At 52.3% G+C, this 27,688-nt stretch overlaps 1 protein-coding gene across 1 annotated transcript in view; it reads right to left on the minus strand.

Moving 5' to 3' along the window:
- Window positions 1-26,909, minus strand: part of SLC9A1 (solute carrier family 9 member A1) — a 48,042-nt gene extending 21,133 nt beyond the window's left edge. Inside the window, exon 1 of the mRNA XM_054571808.1 lies at window positions 25,765-26,909. Coding sequence (XP_054427783.1) covers window positions 25,765-26,116 — 352 coding nt within the window. The 5' untranslated portion in view covers window positions 26,117-26,909. The remainder of the gene's footprint in view (window positions 1-25,764) is intronic.
- Between the last annotated feature and the right edge of the window lie 779 nt (window positions 26,910-27,688).

Below are 27,688 nucleotides of genomic sequence, written 5' to 3' on the forward strand. Positions count from 1 at the left end.
AATCAGGCTGGGAAATTAGCTTAAAAGACAGCTGAGAACCCAAGCAGCATATGCTGGGCCACCTGAGGCATGGGCCAAAGAAAACTGGGCCAGGGGGCCAAAACCTGGGTTCAAGACCCTGCTCTGCCCTCTCGTAACCATTAGGCAAATCATTACACCAGGGACAGGCCCCAGTTTCTTCGCGCGTAGACAAGTGAGAACCAAAGGACTGGGCACAGAAGCACCTTGCACACTGTGAAGTGGCAGAAAAATCTCAGAGATGATTGATAAAGGAGAGGTGAAAAGAAAAACTACATGGGCTGGAGGTGGCCCAGCAGCCAAGGAGGCCTGAGAGCAATAAGCACAGTGATGGAGCGCCTGCCGGGACCCTCTCGGAGACCTAGCAGGAGAGGCTGCTCCAGAGCAGGCACATTGTGATCAGGATTCGAGGGTCAGGGGGCTGGTCAAGCTCAGGATTAACCCGTAGCACTTAACCTCCCACCCATATTATCGCCTGTACTCCAGTTGCCAGAAGTCCCCAAACCCCATCTGCGCGCACACAGAGGGAAAGTCTTCCTCGCCATGAACTTCCACCCACATTTCAAAACCCAGTGCAGGTATCGCCTCCTCTGGGAAGCCTTCCCAAACTGCCCAGGCTGAGTCAGACGCTCCTCCTAAGTGAGGAGCCAGGAGCACCGCAGCTGGTGTTCTAGTCGACTTGGCATCCCAGCGCCTGGCCCTGGGCCCCTTGAAGGCAATGCTCCGGAAAAGCAGGTTAAGGGAATGATGGAAGGTCCCTAAGGGACATGGGATTGAAGTTGGGTTTTGAGGGCAGGGGACCAGTGGAGGAAGAGGGGAAGAGAAAGGGAGGGGAGGGGAAGGAAAAAGAAAAGAAAAAAACAGAAAAGAAATCTCCAAGTCTTCCAAGGGCTCTGAAGGCCCCAGGCAGCCTGGAAATCAGAGTGTACGGTAAGGGAGATGCTGGCACACAGCTGGAGCAGGCCGGTCACGCAGGGAACTGAGTCAGGGGCCCAAGCTGGTGTCGTGGAGCTCAGAGGGCCCCCTGACCTTCAGGCCTGGCCCCGAATGCCCCTGCCTTGTCTTGAGCCAGGCTCTACTTCTGCCCTGCCTTTCGGTCGCACCAGCCTTTTCCCTTGGGCCTCAAATACCCATTACAGTGGTCCGTACCCCACCCCACCCCACCCCGAGCTGGGGCAGCACCTCTCGGTACCCAGCCTGGCCTCCTCAATCACCTAAGCTCTCCATAAACATTTGTTGAATTAATTTCACTCCAGCAGATTCTCCCCGCCCCCCACAGGAAAGGCACCTGGACTGAGAGTCCCCATGCAGTGAGGTGGAGAATGACTCACACAGGGGGTGGGGCAGGGCAGGGACAGGGACCAGAAACTAGCAGTGAACAGTCCTTACGTGTTGACAAGATACAGAGCCCAGCAGGCAAGAACAGGCCTGGCAAGGGGTAGGTTTCCAGGCAGCCAGAAGGGGCGGCAGTTCAGAGGGGTGGAGCAGGACCTCAGGCTCCACTCTCGAGTCTGGTCTGGGTCCCGAGCAGTTTGGGGCCATGGGATACACACTGGTTTCTTTTGATTGTTTTCAAAATGGAAATATATTGCTTTGGTGATTTTAAGTAGAACCATGTCATTTAGAACTTTTTCTAACAGCATATACATAGAAGGAGAAGACCTCCCAGCGATTCCCCTTTCCCCACGCCCGCTGTGCACGCGCCTCCCCCAACCCCCACGTCTACACTGAAAACGGGTTAGGATACAAAATTCCAAGCTTTTCTGCTCTGTAGTTTTAAAATTTTGTACTGTGCTATAACTGCTTCAATAAAGCAGAGATGCACTGAGCACTTCACTGCAGCATCTCATTTCATTTTCTCAACAGCCCTATTATCCCCAATTTAAGATAAGTAAAGAGAATGTCAGAGGGTGGCCACTTAACATGCTCCAAGGAGCCAGGGCTGCAGAGCAGAGATCTGGACCCAGGATGACCATCCCCCCCCCCCCCCCGCATTCTCCCAACCCCCATGGAGTGACCTCACTGTCTTTAAGGCCTTGCCTCTGCCTTAATGTATTGAACAGTCAGTCCTTCCACAAAGGCATTCCAGTGAAGGCAGGTTTCTTACACTGAGATCTTCCACTAATAGCCCCAGGCAGGCCCTGCCTCTGTGGCTGGCAATGAAATCAGAGGGCTTCAGCTTCCACTACCTCCGCACCTTCACCTGACCCTGTGGTAGAGCTGGCAGCAGAAAAACCTAAATCACCTCCCTTGCAAAGGAGACCCTTCCTGGCTCTGGGAATTTCCCCACGGAGTGTGGAGAGGGTGAAAGCACAGAATGCCTGAGCTGGAAAAGAACCCAGGATTGGTCTGGCTTCAAGCCACCATCCCCTTCCTTTTCTGGGGCCCCAGGTGTGGGGCTCCCAGCTCAAGCCCCACCCCCCACCCCCCACCCCCAGCCGCTCCCAGGCCCTGTCCATGACTTCCCACAGACAGTAGCAGGGGCTCCAAGCACCAGTCTGCCACACACCTGGGGTGGTGGAAGAAACAAGAGGCTCGATAAGAAAGGTTCCATTTCGAGAAACTTTAGAGCCATGGGAAGCTGGATTTTTCTTTTCTTTCCTTTTGGTGGGGGTAGGATAGAATTTGCAAAATGCAAATTCCAAAATTGAGTATATCAAATGCCTGTTGTTTTTAGTATCCCTTCCAGGTGAAAGTCAATTAGCTTAGAAGCCTAACAATGAATTAAATCCATTATATATAACTTGAACTTGTGTGTGATATCATCGTACTTAGAGAGGTGGAGTACAGAGAGGTGGCAATAGGAAAGCAACACAAAGAAAGATTCTACCATTTCCAGGACAACAGCCCTGCAGAAAGCGAGTCAGGCGTCCCATTTTCAGCTGCTACAGAGGAGGGAGGGGGAGCTGCACAGGGAGAACAAACCTCAGGCGGGGCCGCTGGGTGGGAAGAGAGAACAGCGGCCCAGGGAGGCATGGGGCCTCTCTGTTGCTCAATCAGCTATGGAGTCTGTTAGGGCTTCACAGCGCCTGGGCTGGTGATGAAGAAGGGGGTCAGGCACTCCTCACAGATGAGAGAAAATGATTCTCAGATGGCAGAACCTGGATTAGGCTTAAGAAGTGGGGAGGCGGGCATGGGGTGACCCTTAGGCTGGTGCGTCTGGGAGAGGCACCAGGTGGCCCTGCAGAGTGGCAAGGGCACAGGAGCAGAACTCTTATTTCCCCACCGCCAAGCCTGTTCCTACTACAATGGTCTCTGGCTCCCTAGAATCACTCAGTGGCTCAGGCCCCAAACCCCAGAATCATCCTGACTCCTTTCTCTCATACCCCATATCCAACCCAGTGGCAGACTCGGTTGGCTCCACTCACTCCCCTCTACCTCTACTGGCCTCCTTGCTTTTCGTTGAGCACAAATACAATTCTACCCTATGACCTTTGCCTTTGTTTTTCCTGTCACCTGACACTCTACATCAAGTGGGTGAAGGGCAGACTCCCCCCACCCCTTTCAGGTCTCTACTCCAAATGCCATCTCTGCAGGGAGGTCTTCTCCAAGCCTGTCTAGTGGCTCCCCCTGCTTTACCCTTCTTGCAGTACTTACCACTTCCTGACAGTCTGCATGTGCTCACTGACACGCCCCCACTCAGAATACAAGCTCCGCGAGAGCAGGCTGTCTCAGTCACCGTTGTACTCTAGCACCCGGAGTTGTGCCTGGCACACAGTAGGCTCACCATCAGTACCTGCTCAATGTCACCTGGACCCCGTGAGACCATAGGTATGAGAGCGTGGAGCAGCTCCTGCCCTTGTCAGGGTGGGTCACTGGAGGGAGCTTCCCCTAAGTACCTGCCAGGGCAGACGCTAGTCACCCGCGGTCCTGCAGAACCCAGGACACATGGCCCCACTGAGTCTGCTCACACTGCGAGCATGGTTGCTATCTCCTCAGCCACACCACTTCTCAAGGGTAGAACCCTGTCTTATTCATCTTTGACCCTCCAGCACTTAGCACAGAACATGGCACATGGCAAGGATCAAGACTTGTTCACTGAACCTACTTGACTATTTATTCAAGGGCAGAATTCCTGTCTGATTTCCTAATTGGCAGAACTTGGCACTCAACTTGTGTGCACTGAACGTTAACTGAACTGGCCTGAACCTGAAGGAAGGGCTGGGGTTAGGACGGCACTGGGAGGGCCCTTGGGGCAAAGCAGCAGCACAGGAAGGGCAGGGCAGGACAGGGGATCCAGCGCAGTGCAGTAGAGGGTTTCTACTGGGTGCAGATGCTAGTGAAGGCTAGAGAGGAAAGAATGACTTAGAAGGTCATAAAGCAGCCATCCCTCTGGTCTTCACTAAAATCCCGGGCAGCAAGCAACAGATGAGGAAAAACACATTCAGAGAGGTCTATGCATTCACCCAAGATCCCAGAGCCAAGTCTCAAATCTGGGACTGCTGACTCCCAGCCCAGTGCTCACCCAGGACCAGACTGTAAAAGGCCTTAAATGTCCTTCCAAGGGAATTCTGAGTCAACCTGTTGAGCCAGGCAGAGCCACCAGAGGGCTCTGGCCTGGGGATCACGTGAAAGCCCCGCCTGTAATGGCCCTCGGGGAGGAGGTCAAGGGAGAAGGTGCAGGCCCCCACCCAACCCCGGCTCAGCACCCTGGCATGGGGCGGAGCGGTCCGTAGCACTGTCATTAAATCTAGGCTCCAGGGGCAGCTGGCGCTGCCTCCTGAATATTCTAGCAGGATGAGTGAGCCCTCCCCACCCCACCTCCAGATGCCTCAAGAGACCGTAAAGCTACATTTGGAAAGAGGAAGGGCCTGAGCCTAGCCCCCAAAGCTGGGAATCGGGAAACTTGAGCTCCATCTAGCCTAGACCCTGCCACCAGCTCGCTAGGTGCTCTGAACAAGCCCTTGCCTTTCTCTGGCCCCAGTTTCTCCATCCTCAGAGGTGTGCTGAAAGCCCTTCCAGCTCTGAAATCTGATGACCTCTGCTACTGGATGAAGCCAGGCTCTGTAACAGTCGCCATCAAGCACAGTGTCCGGGCCCAGAACAGTCTTTATGCAGAGCATGATCAAACGAGGAGCACGGGGCAGCGTAAAGAGCGCTGGTCTGCTACCACGGGACTGGCTTCTGTCCCAGTTCTAAACCTGAACTTCTGGCAAACCGTGATCTCTGGCAAATCACGATGCTGCCCTGATACTGCCCTGAGCCTCACCTCCTCCCTCTCTAGCATGAGGATAAAAGAAGAAGAAGGGAATGGACGGTAAAAAAACAAAACAAACAAACAGAAAAAACCACTCAGAAAAACAAAAACACCCAGAGAGTTGCAGCAATCACTGTGACAGCTCTGCTTTGAAAGAAGACACAGGGGGACAGAGGACACCAAAGCTGGGTTCCACAAGAGCACAGCAGGAAAATCGTGACACTATGGCGGCTGGGCCCCCGCTGGAGCAGGAGTCCCTCACTGCCTGGCTCACTCTGGCCTCGGCCCAGCCCCCCTGGGAGGAGGACCCACTAGCCAGGCAGCAGCCTGTACCAAAGGCAGCTTCTCTTGGAGGCCAGGCAGCCAGCACTGTGGGGACTGAGGCAGAGGAACTGGGCTTGGGCCACAAGGAGAGCTGGTCCAGGGGAGGTGGCCCCACATGCAGGCTGGGAGATCCTGAGTGAGATGGCTGGGAAGGGAAAATCTGAAAAAACAAGCAAGAGCGTTGGCTCAGGGATGTGTCCAAAGTTTCAACTCAAACTCAGCTTTCAGACAGGGGAGGCAGGGAGCCCTGTGGTTACGAGACAGCTTGGTCTTGGGGGTGTGGCAGCCTGGTTTCCTGGCTCTGCCATCTACTAGCTATGTCTTGCTGGCAGGTACTCATCCTCTGAGTGTCCTTTCTTCATCTGAAAAGTGAGCTCACAATCATTTCTATCTCAAAGGGCTGTTCTGAAGAGTTGATGAGATCATGAATCTGGAGCAAAGAACTTCCAAAGAAAATGCACAGCAAAGAGCACAGTTCCATCTCTGCACCCCTGAACCCCAGGCCCAGACAGGGCCCGCGCAGCTGCCAGGGAAGCAGCCAGAGTCAGGAGACAGCACATCTGAGGCAGCCCCTCTGAAACTGAGCTTGGTGCTCTGTCCCTGTCGTCATCGGTTCCAGGCCCAGCCTTGGCTGGCAAGAGAATCCAGAGATGCTGAGGGAAGCTGGGGGGAGGCTGGAGATAGGCTGAGAGGAGGTGGAAGCCCTCTGAAGCCCCACTGAACCAACTTCTTGGCCCCTATACAATCTGTAAAACTTCCTTCCAGGCTGCCTGAGTACAAGTCACAAGAACTGTAGAAGTGGCTGAGCCATGCAGATGCAGGTTCCCTAAAACCTAAGCAGCAGGTCCCCGAGACCAGCTGGCAGGGTGGGGAGGCCAGGGTTTCCCCCAGGCAGGTGCCTGAGGCATCCGTCGCCCAGGGATGTCCTGAAGGTCTCCCTGACACACCTCCCAAAACAGCCCAGCTGGCTGCGCATCAAGAAGGAGAGGGACACAGAGCACACTCGAGGGCCTCTCCCTGCCTCCTCTCCCTGTGCACTAGGGGCAGTTTGTCATTTCAGGCCTCTAGGAGCCAGAAGATGTACTGAGTAGATGGGAGAGCTGAGCATGCTCAGAGAAGGCTGCCCTTTAGAGGACACTGCAGAGAAAAGATGAGGACACGGTCGGCTGCAGGCCCTGGTTCTGGTGCCAGGAGGGCCCAGGGCTCCAGGAACAGCCAAGGGCGGTCAGGCCTCTCCTGGGGCAGCAGAGGGGCACCCGGAAGCCACAGGAGGTTAGAGGAGGCAGGGCCTTCCAAGACCATTCCAGGGAACATCTGAGATCTCACTCTCCAGCATACGTCATCAGTTTGGCTCAATAAACTCTCATAAAAGTCCAAAAAAAATGAATAAAGCCATTCCAATCGAATCTCTTCATTTCACAAATGCAAAGAATGAAGCCCAGAGAGGGGCTGGCACTTGGCCAAGGTCACGCAGCAAGGCAGTGGCTTGGATTCACAGCCAGGACTCATATTCCAAAGCTGGTCCTCACCTGGAACAAAATGCTACCCCTCATCTACCCCATCTTGGTTTAAACTGCCTTTTATTGAGCACTTCACTGTGATGCTTCACGCACCTTAACTGCATGATTCTCCTTGAAGTTCTCTGATGTAGGTATCACCATCCTCGTTCTGCAGCTGAGGAAACTGAGGCAGAGAGAGGTGGAGGGACTTAACGAAGGCTCCACAGCTGGCCTTCTGACTCCAGAGCCACAGCCCAACCCGCTTCTTCCAGCTCCAAGCTCTGACTTTCTGTCTGCTGTGTGGGAACAGGAGCCCCGGTTTACTTCAGGCTGTCACTCACTTCCTATATGATCTTGGGGGTGAACCACCCACGCACTCTAAATCTCTAGTTCCCTCAAAGACCCCTAGCAGAACCAAGGTGCCCCTGTTCTGTGTGTGCTCTGCCAGCCGGGGACCGGGGAGCCATCTGGTACCCGAGTGAGAAGGAACGGAACTCTTCCGGGAACACCTCCTAGGGCTGGGTGGGGCCTGTAAGGCCCCTGCGCACCGCCTGTGGGCGCTGCCCTGGGGAGACACAGTACCACCCTCCAGCCTCCCACGCTAGCAGGAGAAGGGAGAACTGTCACCAAACCCTGTGCGTTCTCACTTAGCCTCAGCAAGGCCATGAGATAGGCACTATTTCCATTTTCCAGAGGAGAAATTGAGTCTTGGGGCTAAAAAACTTGCCCGAATGGCACACAGCCAGCAAGCAACAAAACTGGTACTTGACCTCAGGACTGCCTGACCCTAGAGGCCAAGCTCTGCCCTCCCACTAGGGAACCGGCCTGTAACTGCTTCCTGTTGCTGCTCCCATCCTCAAGGCACAGATTCCAATCTGGCTCAGATGCGCTCTGCACGAGGGCCTGGCTCCGGGCTGGGAATCCGTCAGTGACCCAGTGTGGCTTGCCAGCCTATCACAAAGAAGGCCCCGACCTGTGCCCAGCGGGGAGTAAACAGAGCCTCCATCAGCACCCGTTCCACCTGGGCAGGGCGCTGCGCATGGCACAGAGGCAGGGATGCTTGCAGCAGCAGGAGGAACTGGGAAGCGGCCACTGCGGGCAGGGCAGAAGGGCCGGGACCTCCGGCGGAGGTCCTGGTTCTAGTCAGCTCAGTCACTCCGCTTCCCCGCGAGACAGGATGTTGATGATGACAGCACCCACGGAGGGCTCCTTAGTCCCCACACGCACCCAGTGAAGGGCACTATCATACATACCCACATCACAGGTGAGGAACCTGAGGCTCAGAGAGACTAGGTCACTTGCCCAATGCCAGCTAGCTGCTTAGCTGATAGCAGCAAGGCCAAGCAGGATTCAAGCCCAGGAAGCTGACCAGAAGCTGAGAGGTGCTCATCCTCCAGGATATTCCTCCACCATCTGCGTTTATTTGAGCCAAACTGATGACACATGCCAGGGAGCAAGATCTCAAACGCTCTGGAAAGCTATTTTCACAACTCTCCAAAGGATGGACCTCACTAGAACTGTCTCAGAACGTTCAAAGGAGTAGGCTCTCGTTGCTATCAATGCAATGGGAGGAACACTGCCCCTGAATGCCAGCTCCTACACCGCCCTAACTCTGGGCCTTGGGTCTGCCCAGCCATACAAGGAAAGAGGACCAGACAACCTCAAATGTCTCTTTCACTGTGGCTTCCTGATTCAAGGTCACTCATTTCCACCACTTTCTTGTGCGATAACTTCTGTGACATTACCATTCACAGCCACTAGAACACGTGTCATTCCACAACCTCACCCTGAAAGCAAATACCAGAGCCCAGGGCCAATCCCCAAACCCTACCCTGGGCCAACACGGCACTCCCACGCGGGCCCTGCCTGGCTCCCTAGTATCACTGCTGCGGGCATTTTCATAATGAGCTCCGGTTCCACGGGAGGTGGGAACCAGAACAAGGGAGCCATTTCCGCCACTGTGTGCCTGGCACTGTGTGCAGTGACTAAACACAGGGGAGAGTGGAGCCCACCTGGGCTGGTACAGTGCAAACCTTATCATGCCAAATTCTCCCCTGGGGAGGAGCAGGGTGAGTGACGCACAGGCCTCAGCCGTGCTGATTAGGGTTTGGTTTCCGGATTCTTGACCTCAGCTTAGGCCATAATCTCATGGAACTGGGGGACTCCTCTCTGTCCTTATGGAACAAAGGCTAAGGAGGTATAAACACTGAGCTAAGAGAGGTCTAAGAAACTACTCACACCCAGGTCGTCATCTACCCAAAAGGACAGGGAGCAGGGGTACTAGTCGGGCTTCTTAAGGAGAAGGATGGGGCTCTGTGGGGCTCAGAGACTGACGGAGCCCCAGGTTTTAGAGTAGGGAAGGTGCCATGCGCTAGACCGGGGCAGCACGTCCCTCCCCATCCAAGCCCCGACTCCTCTGCCCCATCTTCCCGCTTCCTCATCCTCTTGGACCAGCAGATGATGGGCACAGATCACTGCCTGGAAGTTCTAGTCACCCCTGTGGCCTCCGCCAGGGACTGGAGGGAGACTGCGGCTGGGAAATTTTCTAGAGTGTCCTTAAGCAGAGAGTCCCTGCAGATAAAAGTGGGCCCATGAGCCCTGACTGGTGTGTCTCAGTTGATTGGGCATCATGCCGCAAAGCAAAAGATTGCCAGTTTGATTCTCAGTCAGGACACATGCCTGGGTTGCAGGCTCAGTCCCCAGTTGGGGTGTGTGTGAGAGGCAATTGATCGATGTTTCTTTCCCTCTCTTTCTCCCTCCCTTCCTCTCTCTCTAAAAATAAATAATTTTTTTTAAGTGGGTCAGTGAGAGCCAAGTTCTGGCCCAGGGAGACTGGGAAGCTGCAATGCCGATGTCACCTTTGGTTCAGTTCTGGCTCCATCACTTGCTAGCTCTGTGGCCTTCCTTGATGGGTAAGACAAGGAGCTGGTTTAGCTCCTCAGAGGCTGCTCAGGCTCTGACAGCCCCATGACTTTACATAATGACCAGTATACATGCATCTCTTTCTGTTTTGGATTTAAACCTCATGGGCATCCCTCTGAGGTGGCTACGGGTTCTCCTTTGTGAAAGATGAGAAATCCAAAGTTCAGAGCATTTGAGCCCAAGAGCACACCCAGACAGGGTGCAACAGAGCCAGGACTTGCACCCAGGCTCTGGGTTCCACAGAAAGGAAAGCCCAAGACTGGCCCCGCCAGGCGGGCTGGAAGGCCCTAACGGACAGGTTCAGGAGTTCATTCCAGCCTGTCCCTCTCAAAGCTGCTCCTTCGATGCAGGTAAGGGATGATCATTTAAATGATCAGGTTTTAGGAAAAAAGCTGCAAAACAGTATGAACAGCATTATTATTAAAAATCAATTTTTATGAAATAGAATTCCACATGACTACAGGGAAAAGTCCAGGCAGACATCATAAACTGTGAAGAGTGATCAGCCTGAGGGGCAGGGGAATGAAAGGGATATGACCTGTTTTTTTTCTTTATACACTTATGTCGTGTTTGAATTTTTTCTCCTTTTTACAAACAAACAAAAAATCTGGAGAGGATATTTTTTGAACACCCGCTCTAAGTCAAAACTCAGTATTAAACACTGTGCTGTAATAGAATATCTCATTTACTTTTCACAAAAACCCTATGAATAATAAGAATGTTCACAGCAGCTTTGTTCGTAATTGTCAAAAAAGGGAACCAACCCAAATGTCTGTCAACACAAGAATGACCCAGCTATGGCGTATTCACACAAGGCAATGCTGCACAGCAATAGAAAGAACACACCTCTGGTATGTGTGACAATAAAGAGGAACCTCACGAAGATGCTGAGCAAAAGCCAGACACAAAAGAGCACCTGTTGTCTGATTCCAGTTATGTGAAGTTCAAGAACAGGTACAACCAACTGACGACAGGAATCAGAACATTGGTTACGTCAGGGGAGTGTCAGGGTACACACTAGGAAGGGTGGGAGAGGGCTATGGGGGGGCACAGATGTCCTCTATCTGTATCTGGGTGATTGTTAACATGGATGCAAACATTTGTAAATAATCACAGAGCTGCACACTTTACGATCACCACTGTATGGATGTTATCTCTCAGTTAAACAAATAGAGGGGGAAAGGTTAAAAAAAAACATGCAGGGGAAAATTATCTCCACAAAAAACGATGCTCACAGGTCAGGTACTCAGCCTAAGGTCATACAGATCGCAGGTAGTGAAGCTGGGGTCAAAAGGCAGGTCTGATGACCTTAAGCCACCAGGATATACTGACTCCTGACTGTCCCAAAGTCAGGAGTCAGTATATCTCCACCATCGGGACACTGCACAGGCAGCCTTGTCCCTGGGTTCAAATGTAAGGACCTAACTGCTCCTCACTGCTAATCAGTTGCTGTGGTTCAGGCACCTGCTTACGCTAGGTGGAGCCTGGCGTCCCATAAGCCTCAGCACACTCACAGCTGCTGTTTAACTGCCAAGGCCAAACCAGAGCAGAGGCCAGGCCCACAGCTGAAGCTTTGAGTTCACTGGGAACTGGGTCTGAAGGAGCGTTCTATACCAGGAAAGGGGGCCCGGTGCCCATCCACTTGCCATAATAGGCTGTGGCCCACAGTGAGGGAACTTCAGATGTGGTGGATTTCAGTTCTGAGCAGCAGAACCAGACAGTGCCTTGGCCGCTGGGCCACACTACCTCGCACTTTCCCATTAGGACCCCAGGCCCTGTCGATTCAGAAAAGCCATACCGTGCCAGCCAACCACACCCCTCTTACCCACCAGGGACCAGGAGTAAGGGAACTTTGAGGAATGTGGCTCCCTCAGAGTCACCCACACTCTGCTGTAAACTCCCAGCCTGCCCAGGCTCCCCCCACCAATGGAAGCCATTCCTGCTGCTTGGCATGTGCCCGCCTCTCCTGCTACATCCTCTCCACTCTCCCCCCAACTCCTACACAATCCTTGTCCTAAACCATTTCCTGCAGTTTCCCATCTGACCAGTTTCTTAGGAAGGATAATTATCCACGGAGAGAAGAGGCGGAAATCTGTCAGAGCCAAGAACACCAGGAAAAATCTCATCCAGTGCATTGTCCACCTGCCAGGAGAGACCTTGTCCTAAACACAGGCCCATCATGGTTATGCCTCCAAAACTTCTCTGGTTCACGCTCATCTGCATTGAATCAGAGGCCTTCCTGATCTGTCCCAAAGTAGGTCTGGGCCTCATCACCACTACATCTAAGTAGCAGTGCCAGAACCGAGAGCCGTCTGTCACCAGGGCCCACGCTGCCTCCCTGTGTCACTGCAGCCTGCCTTGTATTTTAGCTGTTTGCATGTCTTAATCTCCCACACAAAACTGGCAGCCCTGAAAGGGTGGGAAGCTCCACCCACACAGCAGCGCTGACACACAGTAGGTGCTCAAAGGCCAGATGAAGAGAAGGTGGGACACGCCTCACCTCTGCAGAAGGAACAGGGGACCGTTCCAGAGGGAAATGTATGGGAAATAATGACCATTTACATTACACCATCGCAGAAGAGCTGTGGACTAGGGGTTGGGAGGACGGACCTAACCCAGGCTCTACCACCACCCACTGTGGCCTGTGGGCAAGTTATTTCCTCTCTGGCCTTCTGCTTCCTCCTCTGTGAGATGAGGGGGTTGGGCCAGACTCCGTCATTGTTCACCAACCATTTCCGAGCCCTCGCTCCACAGCACTGTCACTGAACCTCCCCGAATCTGCACATCAAGCACCACACAGCCGCAAGAGCCAAGACTCTAGTCCAGGCCTTTTGATCGCCAACCTTCTTGTCTTTTCCACTGCACCCCCTAGACTCCTCGCTCTGTCTCTAGAAATCCTCCCAACAGTAAGGTCTGTTCTTTGATTCTAGGCTTGCCCTTTCTGGGGCTGACAACTCCCTAGGCCACATGGGACCACAGGGTTCAGCTGGGACAGGCATATTAGGGTCCTGGGGCTCAACAGTGTTATGCCTCCCCCATGACAGGTCTGGTGACCGCCTGCTTGCAGCACTGGGGTTGGGCAAAGTAGGGGACAGGAGTCCAGCAGAGCCTGGCACCCACTTGGCTCTTCCTTTCCCCATGTACCCTCATCCCCTCCTGCCCTCATCCCCTCCTGCTCTGCTCCTGCTCCCTGTACACCCCGCCCAAGGAACAGCTCTCCCAGGCCAGAGTTCCTGTCCCCCCGGCCTGGCCAGAGGTGCCTGTTTAGAAGCTTTGCTCTTGATGCTCTCACAGACCAGGGCGACTAGCTATGGGTCAGGGACCTGCTTTGCTTGGCTTCCCGTGGCCAGCCCAAAGCCAGAGTCAACTCTCCACCTCTGACTCCCCAGCTGCTCTGCACATCCCTCCCCAGGTCAGCCCACATGCCCCTGTTCAAAGTCTCCGATGGCACCACACTGCACCTAGAATCCAATCCAACGCCTAATCCAAGGCCCACAGGCCCAATGTGATCGGACCCCTACCTTCCTCTCCATTCTCACATGCCTCCCTCTCTTCTCCAGGATCCTTGAACACACACTCCTTAAGTCCCCTGGCCTTTGAAAGGCAGCTCCTTCTTGTCATTGCTCAGCTTGAAAGCCATCTCCCTAGACAGGCCTTTGCTGATCATCCAAAGTAGCCAATCTCGACTCTTCTTTTACCTCTGTGACTTTCTAAATAAACTTCTGCTTATAGTTTGGAGGAAGAAAAAACAGCAAATCTCTCTCCTATTTATTCTCTTTAGGACACTTATCGCCACCCAACATTATTATGTCTGCTCTCTAACACCCCACACTGGCAAGTGAGCCCCGACATCAAAAGCCTCCTCATCTCGCTCCTGGCTGTGTTCTTAGTGCCCAGAATAATGTCTGACATGGGGGGATGGGGCTGGTGGCAGGGGAGGTGCTACACATTAGACTGGGTGGCCAGGGAGGTCTGCCTGGAGAGATGACATTTGGCCCAGGGCCTGAATGAGCACCGGTGGGGAATGGGCAGTCTTCTAAGCTGGGAACACAAGTGTGGAGGCCGCCTGGAGGAACAGGCCTGGCCGGCCTCGGCGCGTGAGGAGCCGGGAAGGCTGCTGTGAGCAGAGTAGAAGAAAGAGCAGCGGGGAGTGAAGTCAAGAAAGGTGTAGGCCACATCTCCCCTGGATTTTACCCCAAGTTCATCAGGAAGCCACGGAAAGGGTTTCTGCAGGGGTGCACCACATCCTGGGTTACATTTCTCAATGATCCCTCTGGCTGCTCTATGCAGAGCTGACAAAAGGCAAAGGGGGGCGGAGCCAGAAGACCATTCAGAAGGCCACAGGAGTCACCCGGGCCAGAGACGCTCCATAGCCTGGACAGGGAGAGCAGAAGTGGAAATAAAACAAAGGGGCAAACATTCAACCCATGGAGCCATGTTTTCCATCAGCCTGAGACGCCCTCGCCAAGCCTACACCCCTCTGGCTGGAGTTTTAGACACTCAGGAATACAGCAGGCCCAACTCCCCAGTCTTACTTCTCACTGACCCCCAGCTCAGCTGGCTGCTCAGAGCCTTGGCTGGTATTGACCCTCACCTGATCTGCCACCTCCCCTCTTATGAAAGTCTTGTGACCGTGCCTGCACAAAGGACAACAATATGCTGCGTAGAGCCCTCAGCACAAGGCCGGGCACTCAGTAGGTCTTTATCAACAGATCTCAATCAGTGGTAGTTCCCTCCTTACTGCCTACCTGTGGCCCACAGAGAGGTTCAGCTTCTCTGCCCAGCTGGGCAGGTGGGCGAAATATGCTTGGGGATGAGCTGGAGGGGGTGAAGAATGCCCCAGTGCATTTCAAAAGCAAAGGTCAGTGGCTCTGCATTATTCACATCCCTCCGTACCTTCTCCGGCTCCTTCCTCCATGTGGGCTGAGCAAACTTCTGTTCAGCCTCAAGCCTCAAACCTCAGCTTAAAGCTCTGGGAAGCCTTTCCTGACCCGCCCCCCACCCCCTCCACCCAACTCCTCCCATGCACCCACAGCTCTCTGGGTCCCTTCTGTGGCACTTCGCAGCACATCACAAGTACCTGTTTGCATATGGGCCTCCTCCCTCACCCTCCCCCTCCCCCGACCCCGGGAAGCTGTGATTATATTTATTTACCTTTCCACCTTTAGCACAGCATTTATCAGGCAGGAATCAGTGTTTGCTGAGTGTGGGTCTCCTCCTCTCCTGACTAATGACCAAACTCAGACACTTCAGCTTCCGGTCTCACCAGTCCAGGTGACATTCAGCCCTACCCCAGTGCTCCTGGCCCACATACCTAAAGTCATCCTCTGATGCTAGATTCTATTCTCATTTCCTCTTCCTTAAATGCTACTAGGATAGTGACAACACCCACTCCTGAGTGCTTATGATGTGCCAGAGCCTTTAAAGACATTACCCGCTTTGATTGGAGAAACTGAGGCTCAGCTAGGGTGACGCAGTTACAAAGTGGCAGAATCTTCTGCCCTTAAGACTGGCACAGTTCACCTGGCACCTCATCATAGCTGGGTCTATTTTAAACACCATCATCTGTTCTCCAAATTGTAACTTTTATAGCTACATGTCAAGTTGTCATACAAAATGGTGCTTTGCTCATTACGTGTTTCAAGTGGTAAGTCTTGCTACTTCAGCTAGGTGGTGAAATGACTGTTAAGTGGGAGAAATAGTATAGGATTGGGAATGGGAAGCCCTGGGTCTGGCTTGAGCTGTGCCACAGCCAGGCCCTATGACCCTAGGCAAGTCACCTAACCTCTCTCGGCCTGTTTTCTCATTGATAAAAGAGAACAAGAGCATCTCCCTAAAAGGTTTCCTGATGCCTACTAAAAAGTACTCTGCCCACATTAGGGGCATACTCATTAAAAGGAGAAACACTGTTTCTTCATAGCCACCTCACCCCTGCACTTTGCACAGCTCTGGACACACAGCAGGGCATCAGTGAGTCTTACTGAGTGATTATCAGATGCTGGGAGACTCAGGAGTCAGAGAAAACAAGCCAGCATTTCTCTTCCTCCTGGATCCGAGAGGGGCTCTTAAGGGTCACCACTCAATGTATGTTCAGAATGTGCCAAACTCCGTGCCACCAACCTTATAAGGGTACTCTCCCTAAATCTTCTTGACATCCCTGCCGGGTGTTACCACATGTTGTGGGTGATCAAATTGAGACTCAGAAAGAAGGGAAGTGGCCTGCCCAAAGTCATGGTGCTACAAAGTGGTAAAGCTGAGATTTGAGATGAAGTCTGTTGAGCTGCAAAGTCTATGTTCCTAACCACCATGTTTCCCAAGGGAACCACTCTGGATCACTGCTATGCAATGTAAAGGTCCTGCTCCAAGTAGAAGTTTCTGGTTGTGTGCAATGAGACCTATTTCACTCAAGGATCTCATCTAAATCCTAGTTCACCAATCACCACCACAAGGCAACCCTCCCCTGCCCCCAGGGTGAAGTCTTCCTGCCTCCTCCAAACCCTTATGGGATTCCATCTGCACCTTGAACTGCAGCCACTTTACACTGTCTGACTGCCTTGTGTCTATATTGCACTTCTCAAACCAGCCCCCGAACTCCTTAAGAGAGAGCAGCTCTCCTGCATCCTGCTACTTCCACCGGCCAGGCAGGCCCTGGAAGGGTGCTTGCTCCCCTCCCCTACTGACATGTAACTTGAGGCTGGGGCTGTGCTTGGCTAGATGAGCTGGCTCCCCCTGACGCTGGCATCCTGCCTACCCGCCTGCCTACTTGGTACAGCCTCCAGATTCCTGCAGGCCCTGACCCAGGACCCAGGAGAAGATCTCATTCCCTGGTTTGATGGCAAAAGATGCTATAAAAAGCACAGCACCCAGGTTCAACATTGTTTTGTGATGGAGTACAAAGGCCTGAGGAACTTTTAAAAAAAATTTTTTAAAGATTTTATTTATTTATTTTTAGAGATGGGAAGAGAAGGATAAAGAGAGTGAGAAAAATATCAATGTGTGGTTGCACCTCACATGCCCCTGCAACCCAGCCATGTGCTCTACCCTGGGAATCGAACCGGTGACCCTCTGGTTCTCAGGCCGGCACTCAATCCATTGAGCCACAGCAGCCAGGGCAGCCTGAGGAATTTGATGGGTGAGGGCAGAAGCCTCTAGGCTCGCTCAGAGGCCCCAAGCCTTGCACTTGGTTCTCCTGCAAGGACTTGCGTGGCAACTTCCAAATGGTTTCTCTGCCACTAAAAGTTCTCTGATGGATACTACAGCAGGAAGCTGCCCTTTCTGAGCCTTAAAGGGCCCACAAGAGACTAACCAATGCTTAGATACCAACATCTAGACCAAAGACCATAGTCCCTCCTCTTGGTCCAGCTCTTACCATCTAGAGACCCCTGGGTTAGTCAACAGAACAAAGAAAGCCCTCCCTCTGCCACTGATCCACGTGTGGCTCTGGGCACATCCTCTCTGGGCCTCAGCTGGAAAATGAGAGGCCTGGATCAAAACATCTCCACTTACCCTTGGGGCCCTGGGATCACAGGCTATGATAAAGTTCTTTCTACCTCTAATATTCTAGAGGTAGAATAATATTCTCTACTTTTACTTCCAAAATCAGGGCGAGGGCAGGAGATGGGGCCCTTAGTCCAAGAAACAGCAGAGGCCAACTGAAGCTGCCTGATGCTAAACCCTCAAAGCCTGTCCCCTTCAGGGGCAATCCCTTGCTTCTGCTGTCTCAAGGGTAGCTGCTCCACTAACAGAACCTCAGAGGTGTGTTTGAGCCTTAGCCACTTTGGGAAACGAGCAGGGACCTGAGCCACCTGCTGGGCTCACCACAGAAACCCAGCAGACGCAGGAGGCAGAAGGAACACAGTACCTTCCCTGCTGCAGCTGCTTTCACCCCCAATCCAGAAAAGTGTTTCTCCACGTTCCAAAGAGTCATTTTCCCTTCTCTTCTCCCAGGACACAGCTTACTTATTCTACCCTGGGAGTTCTGCAGTTCCCCAGGCAAACCCCACTCTGCCCGGGGTCAGTCCCACTTTCCCCACGGAAAGTCTTTTGCCCTTGTTGAAATTCACACAGCACAAAGGGCCGAAGCTCTTAACTTTTGGGGGGCCACAGATCCCTCTGAAAATCTGTGGCTACTATGGGCCTTCTCCCTCTGATAAAAGAACACATATGTAAATGTCTGCAGATTATTCTGGGGGTCCACACACCCCCTCAACTCCATCGTGCACTCAGAAAGAGTCTCAAAAATCTATATCCTGGAAGAACAGCAGATCATCCAATTCATTCCCCCAGCTAAGCCAGAATCCCTTCAAACAGCAAGCCCTTCTGAATGATGTTCTTCTTCTTCACCTGGCCCACTGCTCAAGATCACCTCCTTCAGGAAGCCTTCCCTTTTCCCTCCTCTTTCTCCTCCTCTCTGATCCCCTCAGCGTCCCAGCCTGAGCCACACAAGTTCCCACCTGTGCTTTCTACCTGAATGTTGTCTTACTTCCTCAGCAAGAGGGGAGGCTCTCTGAGGACCCAATTATTTAGTCCCACATTCCTGAGCTGGAGCTGGAAATGACCATGATCCTGTACTTGAGGATTCTGTGCTTTGAAGCCAGGGACCATGACAGCAGTGGCCCATCCCCCAAAGGACGGGGCTGTGCAGATACCCCTCCAAGGGCCTCACAGTCCGCCTAGGCCTCCCCAGAGAAACCCCCGCCCCCCCATCACTGCCTTGCCAGCTGGAAAGTCCGACAGAGCTTTACAACAGTGGAAATTGACAGAGAGGAGAAACTAAGGCCCAGGGATGCAAAATGACAAACCACAGGTCAATATGCAAAAAAGAAGAAGAGTAGGGACTAGGACCCAGATCCCTAATTACTAGTCTAGAGCTCTTTTCCTTTACACAAATGGCTTTATGAAAACTAAAAGCTGCCCTCACACCCCCACACTCACACATGCACAGAGAAGCTTTGAAAAGCTACAGGAGAAAGTTCACAGTGCTGCCGCCTGGGGAGTATGAGAGCGGGGCTGGTCAGAGAAGTGAGGAGGGGAACTTTTTCTTTGTACCTTAATACCCTTCTGTACTTTGGGGTTTCATTTTTATTTGTTTGGGTTTTTGTTGTTGTTTTTTTAACCATGAACATGCTCTATTTATTCATATTATAAAAATAAATCTGCCACAGAAAAGAGATTCTGGCCCCAACCCACTCCCAGCACACACATAAAAACAAAGAGAAGCCATAAGTCAACCTGTCCAGGTACAACTATAAATTAACGAGATTGCCTTCTTGTGTGGTTTATGGCCACTGGTCTCATTAATTCACAGTCACAGTGTGGTTGATGGCTTGAGGAATCTTCCCGGGAAAAGCTTAATTCAATTAGGGCTCTCAGCAGCTCCCTGAGGAAGCTCTGGTATCTTGCTTTTACTTAAACAAATCAAGGGCAGACCAAACAAACCCAGACTTGCCCAGAGAGACCCCACCCAGCCCGGTGAGGATGCTCTTGCAAGACCCTCCGTTAGAGCCAAGCTGAAGGAGGCTGGGAGAGGGGAGGGAGGCAGGAAGCAACAGCAGCACACGGACACGTAAAGCATTATTCTGTGCCACTCTCCAAGCTCAGTTAAACACCCTGGCCTGGTATTCATCCTGGCGATTACCTCTCCGACCCTTGCTCTCCCTCCTCGGAGCTGTCAAACCGGCTTCTGTGTGCCAAAGGCTTCACATGGACCTTACGTGTACCTAAAAGTCTGTCAAGCACTCATTCATTCCTCAAATATTTAGGAGCCCTTACTCTGCACCAGGCACAGAAAGGCACTGTCCTCAAGGGGCTCACATTCTTGTAAGAATCTGTACTAAGAATAGCTGTGTCCTGCCTGCTTATCTAATTTTCCATCCTTGAGACTGACTCAAGTTCCTCCTCTTCCGAGAAGCCTTCCCTGACCACCCCTGCCCTATGGGACTGATTTTTTGAATCTGCCCAGCCCTCCACACAAATCAACCACTTTCTCCTAAGCAGATTGGAAGGTCCTAATGAGGAGGGCCAGGGTTTCACAGCTCTTGGTTCTCTGATGAGCTACCTCAAGTTAAAGGCCTGTTGGATAATTTCAGCTGACCTGCGTCTTCCACCCCAGCTTGAACAGACGAATTAATTAGCTACTCACAGTCCTGGTTGGCCAGTGCAGACACAGCCTTTGTGAATTTTGCCTGGCACAAGGCAAGTGCTATGTAAGTGTTAGCTATTTATTATTTCGGTGAGCTTGCAGGCTCTGCCTGACACACAGCTGTGACGTCACCTCTCCACCTGGTCTCAAATAGGCTGAGCACTGTGGAAGGGCCAGTCTGGGCTTAGGGGTACGTGTGCTCCAAGAGACCAGGAAAGGGGACTGGGACGGAACAGGACTTCCATCCTGAGCCTCACTCAGAGCTGCTTAAGGACACATCTTTTCAGGAAAGAGCTTGCTGGGGAAAATTAGGGAACTCCAGATTTTCAGCAAGTCAGTATCAGAACTCAGGGGTCAGGTCTGGCCTAACAGAACCCCCAAACTGGCCCTGCATGTTGAATGAGCTTTAGGAAAAAGAAAATGAAGTCAACATGATCCCAGGGAAGGGGGGCAGCCCACTGATCCAGGCCCAATCCAAAACTTAGTTCAGTTAAAATTAGATTAGCCCATAAGATTAAAAATACCCACACATAATCACGGGCTGCCTTAAAGTATCAGTTGACGTTTATCGGCATCTAAAGAGATGGTCTGGCCCAGTGCGGTGTGTGCAGACAACCTTGGGGAGACATGTCTGACTCAGATGTTTGCAGGGGGAGTGCTTGCTGCAAAATTAGGCCCACACAGGCGATGGATGACTCAGGAATAACCCAGGTCCAGGGCTTGCTGAGTGAGCCTCCTCCCCGCCGTGGAAGGAAAGGGGGCAGGGCAGGGGGGGCAGCGGTAATGGGAAGAGGGAGGGAAGGGGAAAGGCCTGCCAGCTGTGTATAGGCTGGCATTCCCAAAGGGAGCCTGGAGCCCCTCACCGCCAGTTCCCAGCCCCTCCTGTTTTCTCAATGCCAGCCACCTCTGAGAAGGACTATTTGTTTCACAGTGGGACTTGGAGGGGTCATAGTTTTCCCTCAAACCAAAGAAATGATCCACAGAGAGCAGCCAAGACTTCCTTGTTCAAAACAATTTGAACAGGAGATGGAGGGCACTACCAGGGGACCAGGGATAGGCCCAGCCTGACAGCGATTTTCAGGTGCACCCACATGGACTCACAGGGACAGAGAATGGGCCCAAAGCCAGCACAGAACCCTTACAGTTTTCTCAGGACAGGGAGAGGACTCCCACCATTGACATCTGCCCAGTTCCTAGAAGGAGCCCCACAATGCAGGTGCAGGGAGGTGGGCACCTACTCAGTGCAGTGCTGTGTGCATCTGCCAAGGGGACTGTGAGGGGCAGGAGAGGGAGCTGCGCCTCAGGGAGGCTATGCCAAGATTCAAACAGAAAATAAACAACAATTCAGCATCACAGCAGATGACCTCTTTGAGCTGTTTCCTCATCTGTCAAACAAAGATAGCCTTTATCTCATATGATTTTAGTAGGGATTAAATGAGATCGCTTTTATAAAGTGCCTGACTCTACTCTGTAGATACTCAATAAATGGTAATTCTTATTAAAACACACACACACCCAACAGAAGAGATGTCACAGGGCAGGCTAGGCCTAATGCCAAAGTTGTGGATAAACAATAAGGGAGATGGGTTCGGGGGAGAAGTGAAAGCAACTGCTGTGAGCTGGAAGGGCTGAAAAGACCTCCCGAAGGCGGCGGAATCTGAACAGGCCCTGAAAGCAGCTCTAGCCAGCCTGGCGCTTTGCTGAGCATTCATTCGTACATTCAATCTCTACGTGAGTTCTAGAAAGTAGAGACAACGTGTCATCTTCCTGATGAGGCAAATCAGGTTCAGAGGAACATGGTGCCTGACCAGGCTTTCAACCACGTCTTTCCTTTCCACCAGAGTTGGGGGCGGGGGCGGGTAGGGCAGGGCCGAGAGGAAAGGCGTGTCTTATGGGTGCTCAGCTAAATGAAGTGCAAGCAACAGGACCAATCCAGGCCCTGGAAGGGCCGTGGCACTTCTGAAGACATATGTCCTACCTGAAGACTTCTTCCTAGTCCTCAGCTGACCTTCCCTCCTACTGTCTTGCAGTCAGCTGTTTTCCCAAAGAAAAAAAGGTCACCTGTTTCTTTTTAGAAAGGTTACATCTGGGCTTCTTGAGACAGTTTCAAGGTGCCCTTTAAGTTGTTCCTCTCTCCTTTTGAGAAGTGGGAGGGAAGACTTGTAGTCTTATTTTTACAGGAAACTAGTTGCTGGCTCTGATAGCCAAGCATGTGAAATAGGCAATAATGACCCCCATTCTCCCCCGCTCACAGACTTGTTCTAGGAGGAAATGTCAGGATACACCTTGCAAAGATCAAAACAAGCTATAAGATGCTTGTTTGCCTCTGGTCAGGAAACAAAATGAATACCAGCTTTATGGGTTCCCAGGCCTCTGCCAGGAGTTTCAGGTCAGGGATATGGGCAAACAAACCCAGTGGGTGCCAGTGGTGAGCTGGGTTACAGCGAGGCTCTCCCTTGGAACAAGCACTGGACTGCGAGCCAGGTGAACTGAAGACAAAGCAGAATTCATGCAGGGTCCAAATCACAATGTGTGGTGGGGGTGGGGAATGGACCCAGCCTCAGCTTTGGGCTCACTCTCACAGTTCTCCCTGTAGTCTAAACCCCCTCACGCCACTAGCCCCTCCACACCAGGGAAAAGGCAAGAATGCCTGACTGTCAAACAGGGAGAAAGGACCCAGAGAAAGCAAATTGGCTTGCCTACTCACCCACTGAATCAGTTAGAGGTGAAGCAAGAAGCATCTACTCTAAAACTTCAGCTCCAACCCCACCCTTCCCACACCCATCTTTGACAGTGTCTACCTAAGGCTCTGCTCAAAGATTAGGATGGGAAGGAGGACTGCACACAGCACTTTCTATTCTTAAAGGAGGGGTTCCTTGAAAGGGAAGCAGCTGCCACAGATGACAGAATGAGGGCTGCAGCAGAGCTCCTACCCACACTGGGGCATTGAGGGAATAGGCAAGACCCCAAAATGAACTCCAAGGTTCTAGGGCATCTGAGAGTGCAGAGGGGGCATGGCCTCAGCCCCCAACCCTATCACCTAAGTAAGCTGGGGCCATCTCCCTTCAACCGAGACCAGCTCTGGAGGCAGCTTAAGTGAGAGGAAAATCAAAGTCACTGGGACACACCCCAAGCCCTGAAACCTTAAGGAAAGACACCCTGGAGCAGCCTAGGATTGAGAGAGATGTAATCCTCCAGCCTTAGAGGAAGAGTGAAGGGGGACGCATTGCCTTGGGTGGTTAAAATACCAACGGGGCAGTTGCCACTCACTGAGTGCCTCCTGTGGGAACAAAGAGAACTTTATGTACATTAATTTATGTCACTGGCACATCAGCAGTGCTATGGCTAGGTATATTATTTCCCCATTTTTATACATGAAGAAATGAGGCACAGAAAGGGCAAAGAGGAAAAGTAGTGGAACCCTTATCTAATTCTACACTGCCAAGGTGAAGGAAAGAAATGGGCTTTCACTTTTGCCACCTGAACAGGGACCCTTGAGATCTTTTGGTCACCTTTCTATTTTGTTCCCCAGGACAGCCAGATACTAGAACTTCTCTGTTTTTAGATGCAGAAGAATGCCCATCAAAGCCAGAAACACAGACTTTTGGAACTGTGAAGGCCTTCAAGATCATATCCAACTTCCTCATTTTACAATGAGAAAACTGAGGCCTCAAGGCTAAGTGACTTGCCAGGGTTACGCAAGTCAGTGAAATGGCAGAAACAGAAGGGGTCACAAAGATCAACTGAGAGGTGGAGATGGGTGACTGGTCCGAGTTCGCAGAGCGAGGTGGGATGAGATGCCAAATTTTCTGTCTTCCAGACTAATACCCTTGCCATGGTACCATCTCTGCTCTCCTGCTGCCCAGGGTCCCTGGCACAGGTTCTGGTGGCGACAAAGCAGGCCAAGCCTGACTCCATTAGAACTAGAGATATCAGGCCTGCAGGGACAAACTCCTGCCTGCCCAAAGGTGGATTTTTGTGGTAATGCTGTCATCCCACCAGAAGTCACTGACACCTACAGTGTGCGTACCATCCCCCAAGGCTCTAACACAATGCCAGGTGTGGCCGGGAGGTGAGGTGGTTGGCGAGGAGGGCAATTCATAGACAGTGCTTGTGAGGTCTCTTCCTGGTCTCACACAGCAAATGACACATCATGGTTACTTCAGTTTCTTACAACAAATTAGAACAGGTTTTACGACTCAATTGATATGTTCAAATTCGAATTCTTGCCAGTTTCACAGGTGGGCAAGACCTGCAGAAAAAGGACCCAACTTGTTCAAGGTCATGTTATTTGTCAGAATGAGTACACATGGCTCCCCAGGCCCAGTCCTTGACTTTTTCCAGGAAACTGGCTGCCATCAGAGTATAGGTGCCAGTGGCCCAGGTCTATGTATAGGCTAGGCCCTACTACTGTCAAAACCCTGCACCAGGAAGCCAAGCTCCTTGATGTATCAAAACAGAGTGTCCTGCTGCAGCATGTCCCAGAGCCTGCCTCACACCAACCTGGCATTGCCACTCAGCTCCCGCATGTCCTTGGGGAAACTGCAAGGCTTCCTGCCAAGAGTCACAAACTCCCCAAACCCAAGCCACCGGAGTCCCAGGCCCTCATGCCTTCTACAGCTAGCTGGGGCTAAAAAAGCTAAGGCAGCTTTTAAAGCCGCTACCCACCTCCTTCCACGGACTTCTGGGCTATGCAGGCTCTAGTGAGCTCCATCAATCACCTAGCAGAACAGAATGCTCAGGCCTAACAGGAAGAGCAACCCTCTGGAAGGGAACAACTTTCATGTTTCCTCCTCCCAAAACGAACGTTTCAAAGTCTCTTCAGACCAGAACATCCTGAGCCCCTCCACCTGTCCCTCTCCCACTTGGCTGAGCAGCAGGCCAGTATGATTGGTCAGCCCAGACACCACCTTGAGACGCAGCCGGGTGCCAAACGTGGAGGTGAGCCAGAGTCAGACCAAGCTGCAACCGCCTCCATTCCCCCTCCACCCCCAAAACAGACTTCAGAAATTCCAGGGCCTCCTGTACCATAAACTGTTTAAAGAATGGCATTTCTGGGCTGGAAACTGACTCAGGGGCTCCTTACCAGCCTGGACAGGTAAAGGTGACAGACAATATTCCGGAGGTAAAAGAAAGTGAAAATATTGGACCTCTCACACTTCTAGGTCTCGGGTACACTGATTCCCTGTTATAATCAAACTCCTTAGACAGGCCAAGTAGAAAGATACTCCATCCTGGAACACCCTCCCATGAAGCATGTAATTGCACTGGTTGCTCTTGACAGAGCAGACTGTGCCACTTGCTGGGAGACACTCCTTTCTGCCTTACACACAGCTGGACACCTGGCTCCCCTCGGGGTCTGGCCCAGCCAGAGGAGACCTGCCAGGTCTGGTAGCCTTGCCGAAACCAACTAGTATCAGAAGCACCCCATGCTCTAATTCTTCTCTTTCCCATGCACGATGTTGGGTCTAATCTTGGGAGGCCCCAGAGCACAGAGCCCACGAAGCTCAAGTTTGAGAAGAACCAAGATGGCAGGATGGAAGCTACCTACATTACAGGAGGAGTCCAGACCGTTATTCCTGTCTCAAGCGGTGAGGATAAGGATGGGGCATGAAGCTCACCAGGCTGGTGGCAACGAACACATCTGAGTAAACTGGACTTACCTATCTTCATGAGGCAGGCCAGCAGGATCCAGAGGGAGATCTCGAAGGGTCTGTGCACATGTCCGTAGTCGATGCCCAGTACTGGAAAGGGCTTTCGAGTCTTCGTGCCATGTCCAGCGATGGAATGGTTAACAGGGTGGCTCTCAGGGGTGAGCTCTGGTGGGGCAGTGGTGACATCCCCAATTGAGCGTTCCCGTGGTGGCTCTGATCCTCGAATGGTGCTGGCAGTAGGGCTGGGCTGGAGGCCATGGCTCCTGAGAACAGGTAGTAGCCCCACCAAGGCTACTGCCACAAGCAATGAAGGGAAGATTCGGGGCGGAGAGAGGCCACAGGTGCCAGACCACAGAAGCATCCTGCCCCTCCCTCAGCCCAGTAGGCCTTGACACTTAGCAAAGTGAGAGTCAGACCTGGGACATAGGTAGCAAGGGATCAGCAGGTGGAAAAAAAGACTGGGGTAGTCTCTAGGAAAAGTTCGTATTTTAGAGAGGTTTTTTTGTGGAAGCAGTCCTCTGTGGGTGGAGGAAGGCTGGGTTCTCGATCCAGAACTCCAAACTGGGGAAGAGGGACAAGGGCCCAGGAAGGATCACAGGAGGAGACCAAAAGGTCTGGAACTCCAGGTCAGGGAAAAGGAGTAGGGTATAGACTGCACCCTAGGACAGAGGAAAGGACAGGATAGATTGCACCCCTGGAAAGGAAAAGGAATAGGGAAGGCTGGGACCCTTGGCTGAGGAAAGTGACTGAGGAGCGGGGACTCGACTAAGGGAAGCAGGGAGCCTGAGATTAAGGGAGGGAACAGAAGGGGGTGGGACCCAGTCCAGGAAAATAAGAGAGGGGGCTGGGAGCCCAGACTGCGAGGAAGGAGTGAAGCCAGAAAGCAGCCGGGAGCTTCCCCACCCAGAGAAGCGTCGGGGTGCAAGCGCGCCGGGGTGAGATTCCAGGGAAAAGGAAGGGGGAGGAAGGCGGAGGCAGGCGGCCCGGCGGGAGAGCGCCTCGGCGCGGGCTGGGGGCGGCTCGCGGTGGGCCAGCAGCAACACGCCCCACGTTGCGGCTCCGGCGCAGATCTGCGCTCCGCCCCGGCCCAGCTTCAGCTTCACCGTATCTGATTCCAGCTCTAGATTCTGCGCCGGGTCCAGCCCCAGCGGCGGTGGACTGAAGCCTAGCTAAGCCGATCGCTGGTATTTATAGGCACCAACGAGCATACAGCGTCAGCAGGCTAGAGAGACCTGTCAGCACCCGCACGGCGCAGCGACCCCTTGCCGCCGACGGAAGGAAGTATTCTGTAAGAAGAGAGTGATGGCACAAAAAACGTCCCGAAACTGCAGAGATTCTGTCAAACTGGAGTAAAATGATTTACTAATGACAAAGCGCTTTCACATCCACACCTCAGTCTCATAAGGCTTCCCAATAGTCTTGTGAAGGATATATTATGTTCTTGTGAATTTAGTTACCTTGTGACCTTGAGCAAGCTACTTACCCTCCCTGTTCCACACTTTTTTGTCTGTAAAGTGGAAGTGGTAGTAGTACCTATCAGAAGGATATTGGGATGACTAAATGAGGTAATCTGCGTAAAGTGTTGAAAATGAAGCCTGGCACATAGAACTACTTTTACTGTTTCAGTAATGGGTGATGTGAGTTCCTTAACTAGGATGTAAATAGCTGTATTAGTTTGCCAGGGTTACTTTAACCAAATACCACAAACTGGGTGGCTTGAAAAAAAACAACACAGAGAAGTTTGTTGTTTCATATTTTGGAGGCTAGAGGTCTGAAATCAACGTGCTGACAGAGCTGGTGGTTTGCTGACAGTCTTTGGTGTTCCCTGACTGTGGCAGCACAACCCCTGTCTTCGCGCGGGAATCTTCCTGTGTCTCTGTCTCTGGGTCCAAATTTCCCCTTTTTATAAGGTCACTAGTCAGACTGGATTAGG

The sequence above is a fragment of the Pteronotus mesoamericanus genome, unplaced genomic scaffold, assembly GCF_021234165.1.
Source record: "Pteronotus mesoamericanus isolate MK-2021 breed Mesoamerican mustached bat unplaced genomic scaffold, CSHL_Meso_final contig_221, whole genome shotgun sequence".
NCBI lineage: Eukaryota > Metazoa > Chordata > Mammalia > Chiroptera > Mormoopidae > Pteronotus > Pteronotus mesoamericanus.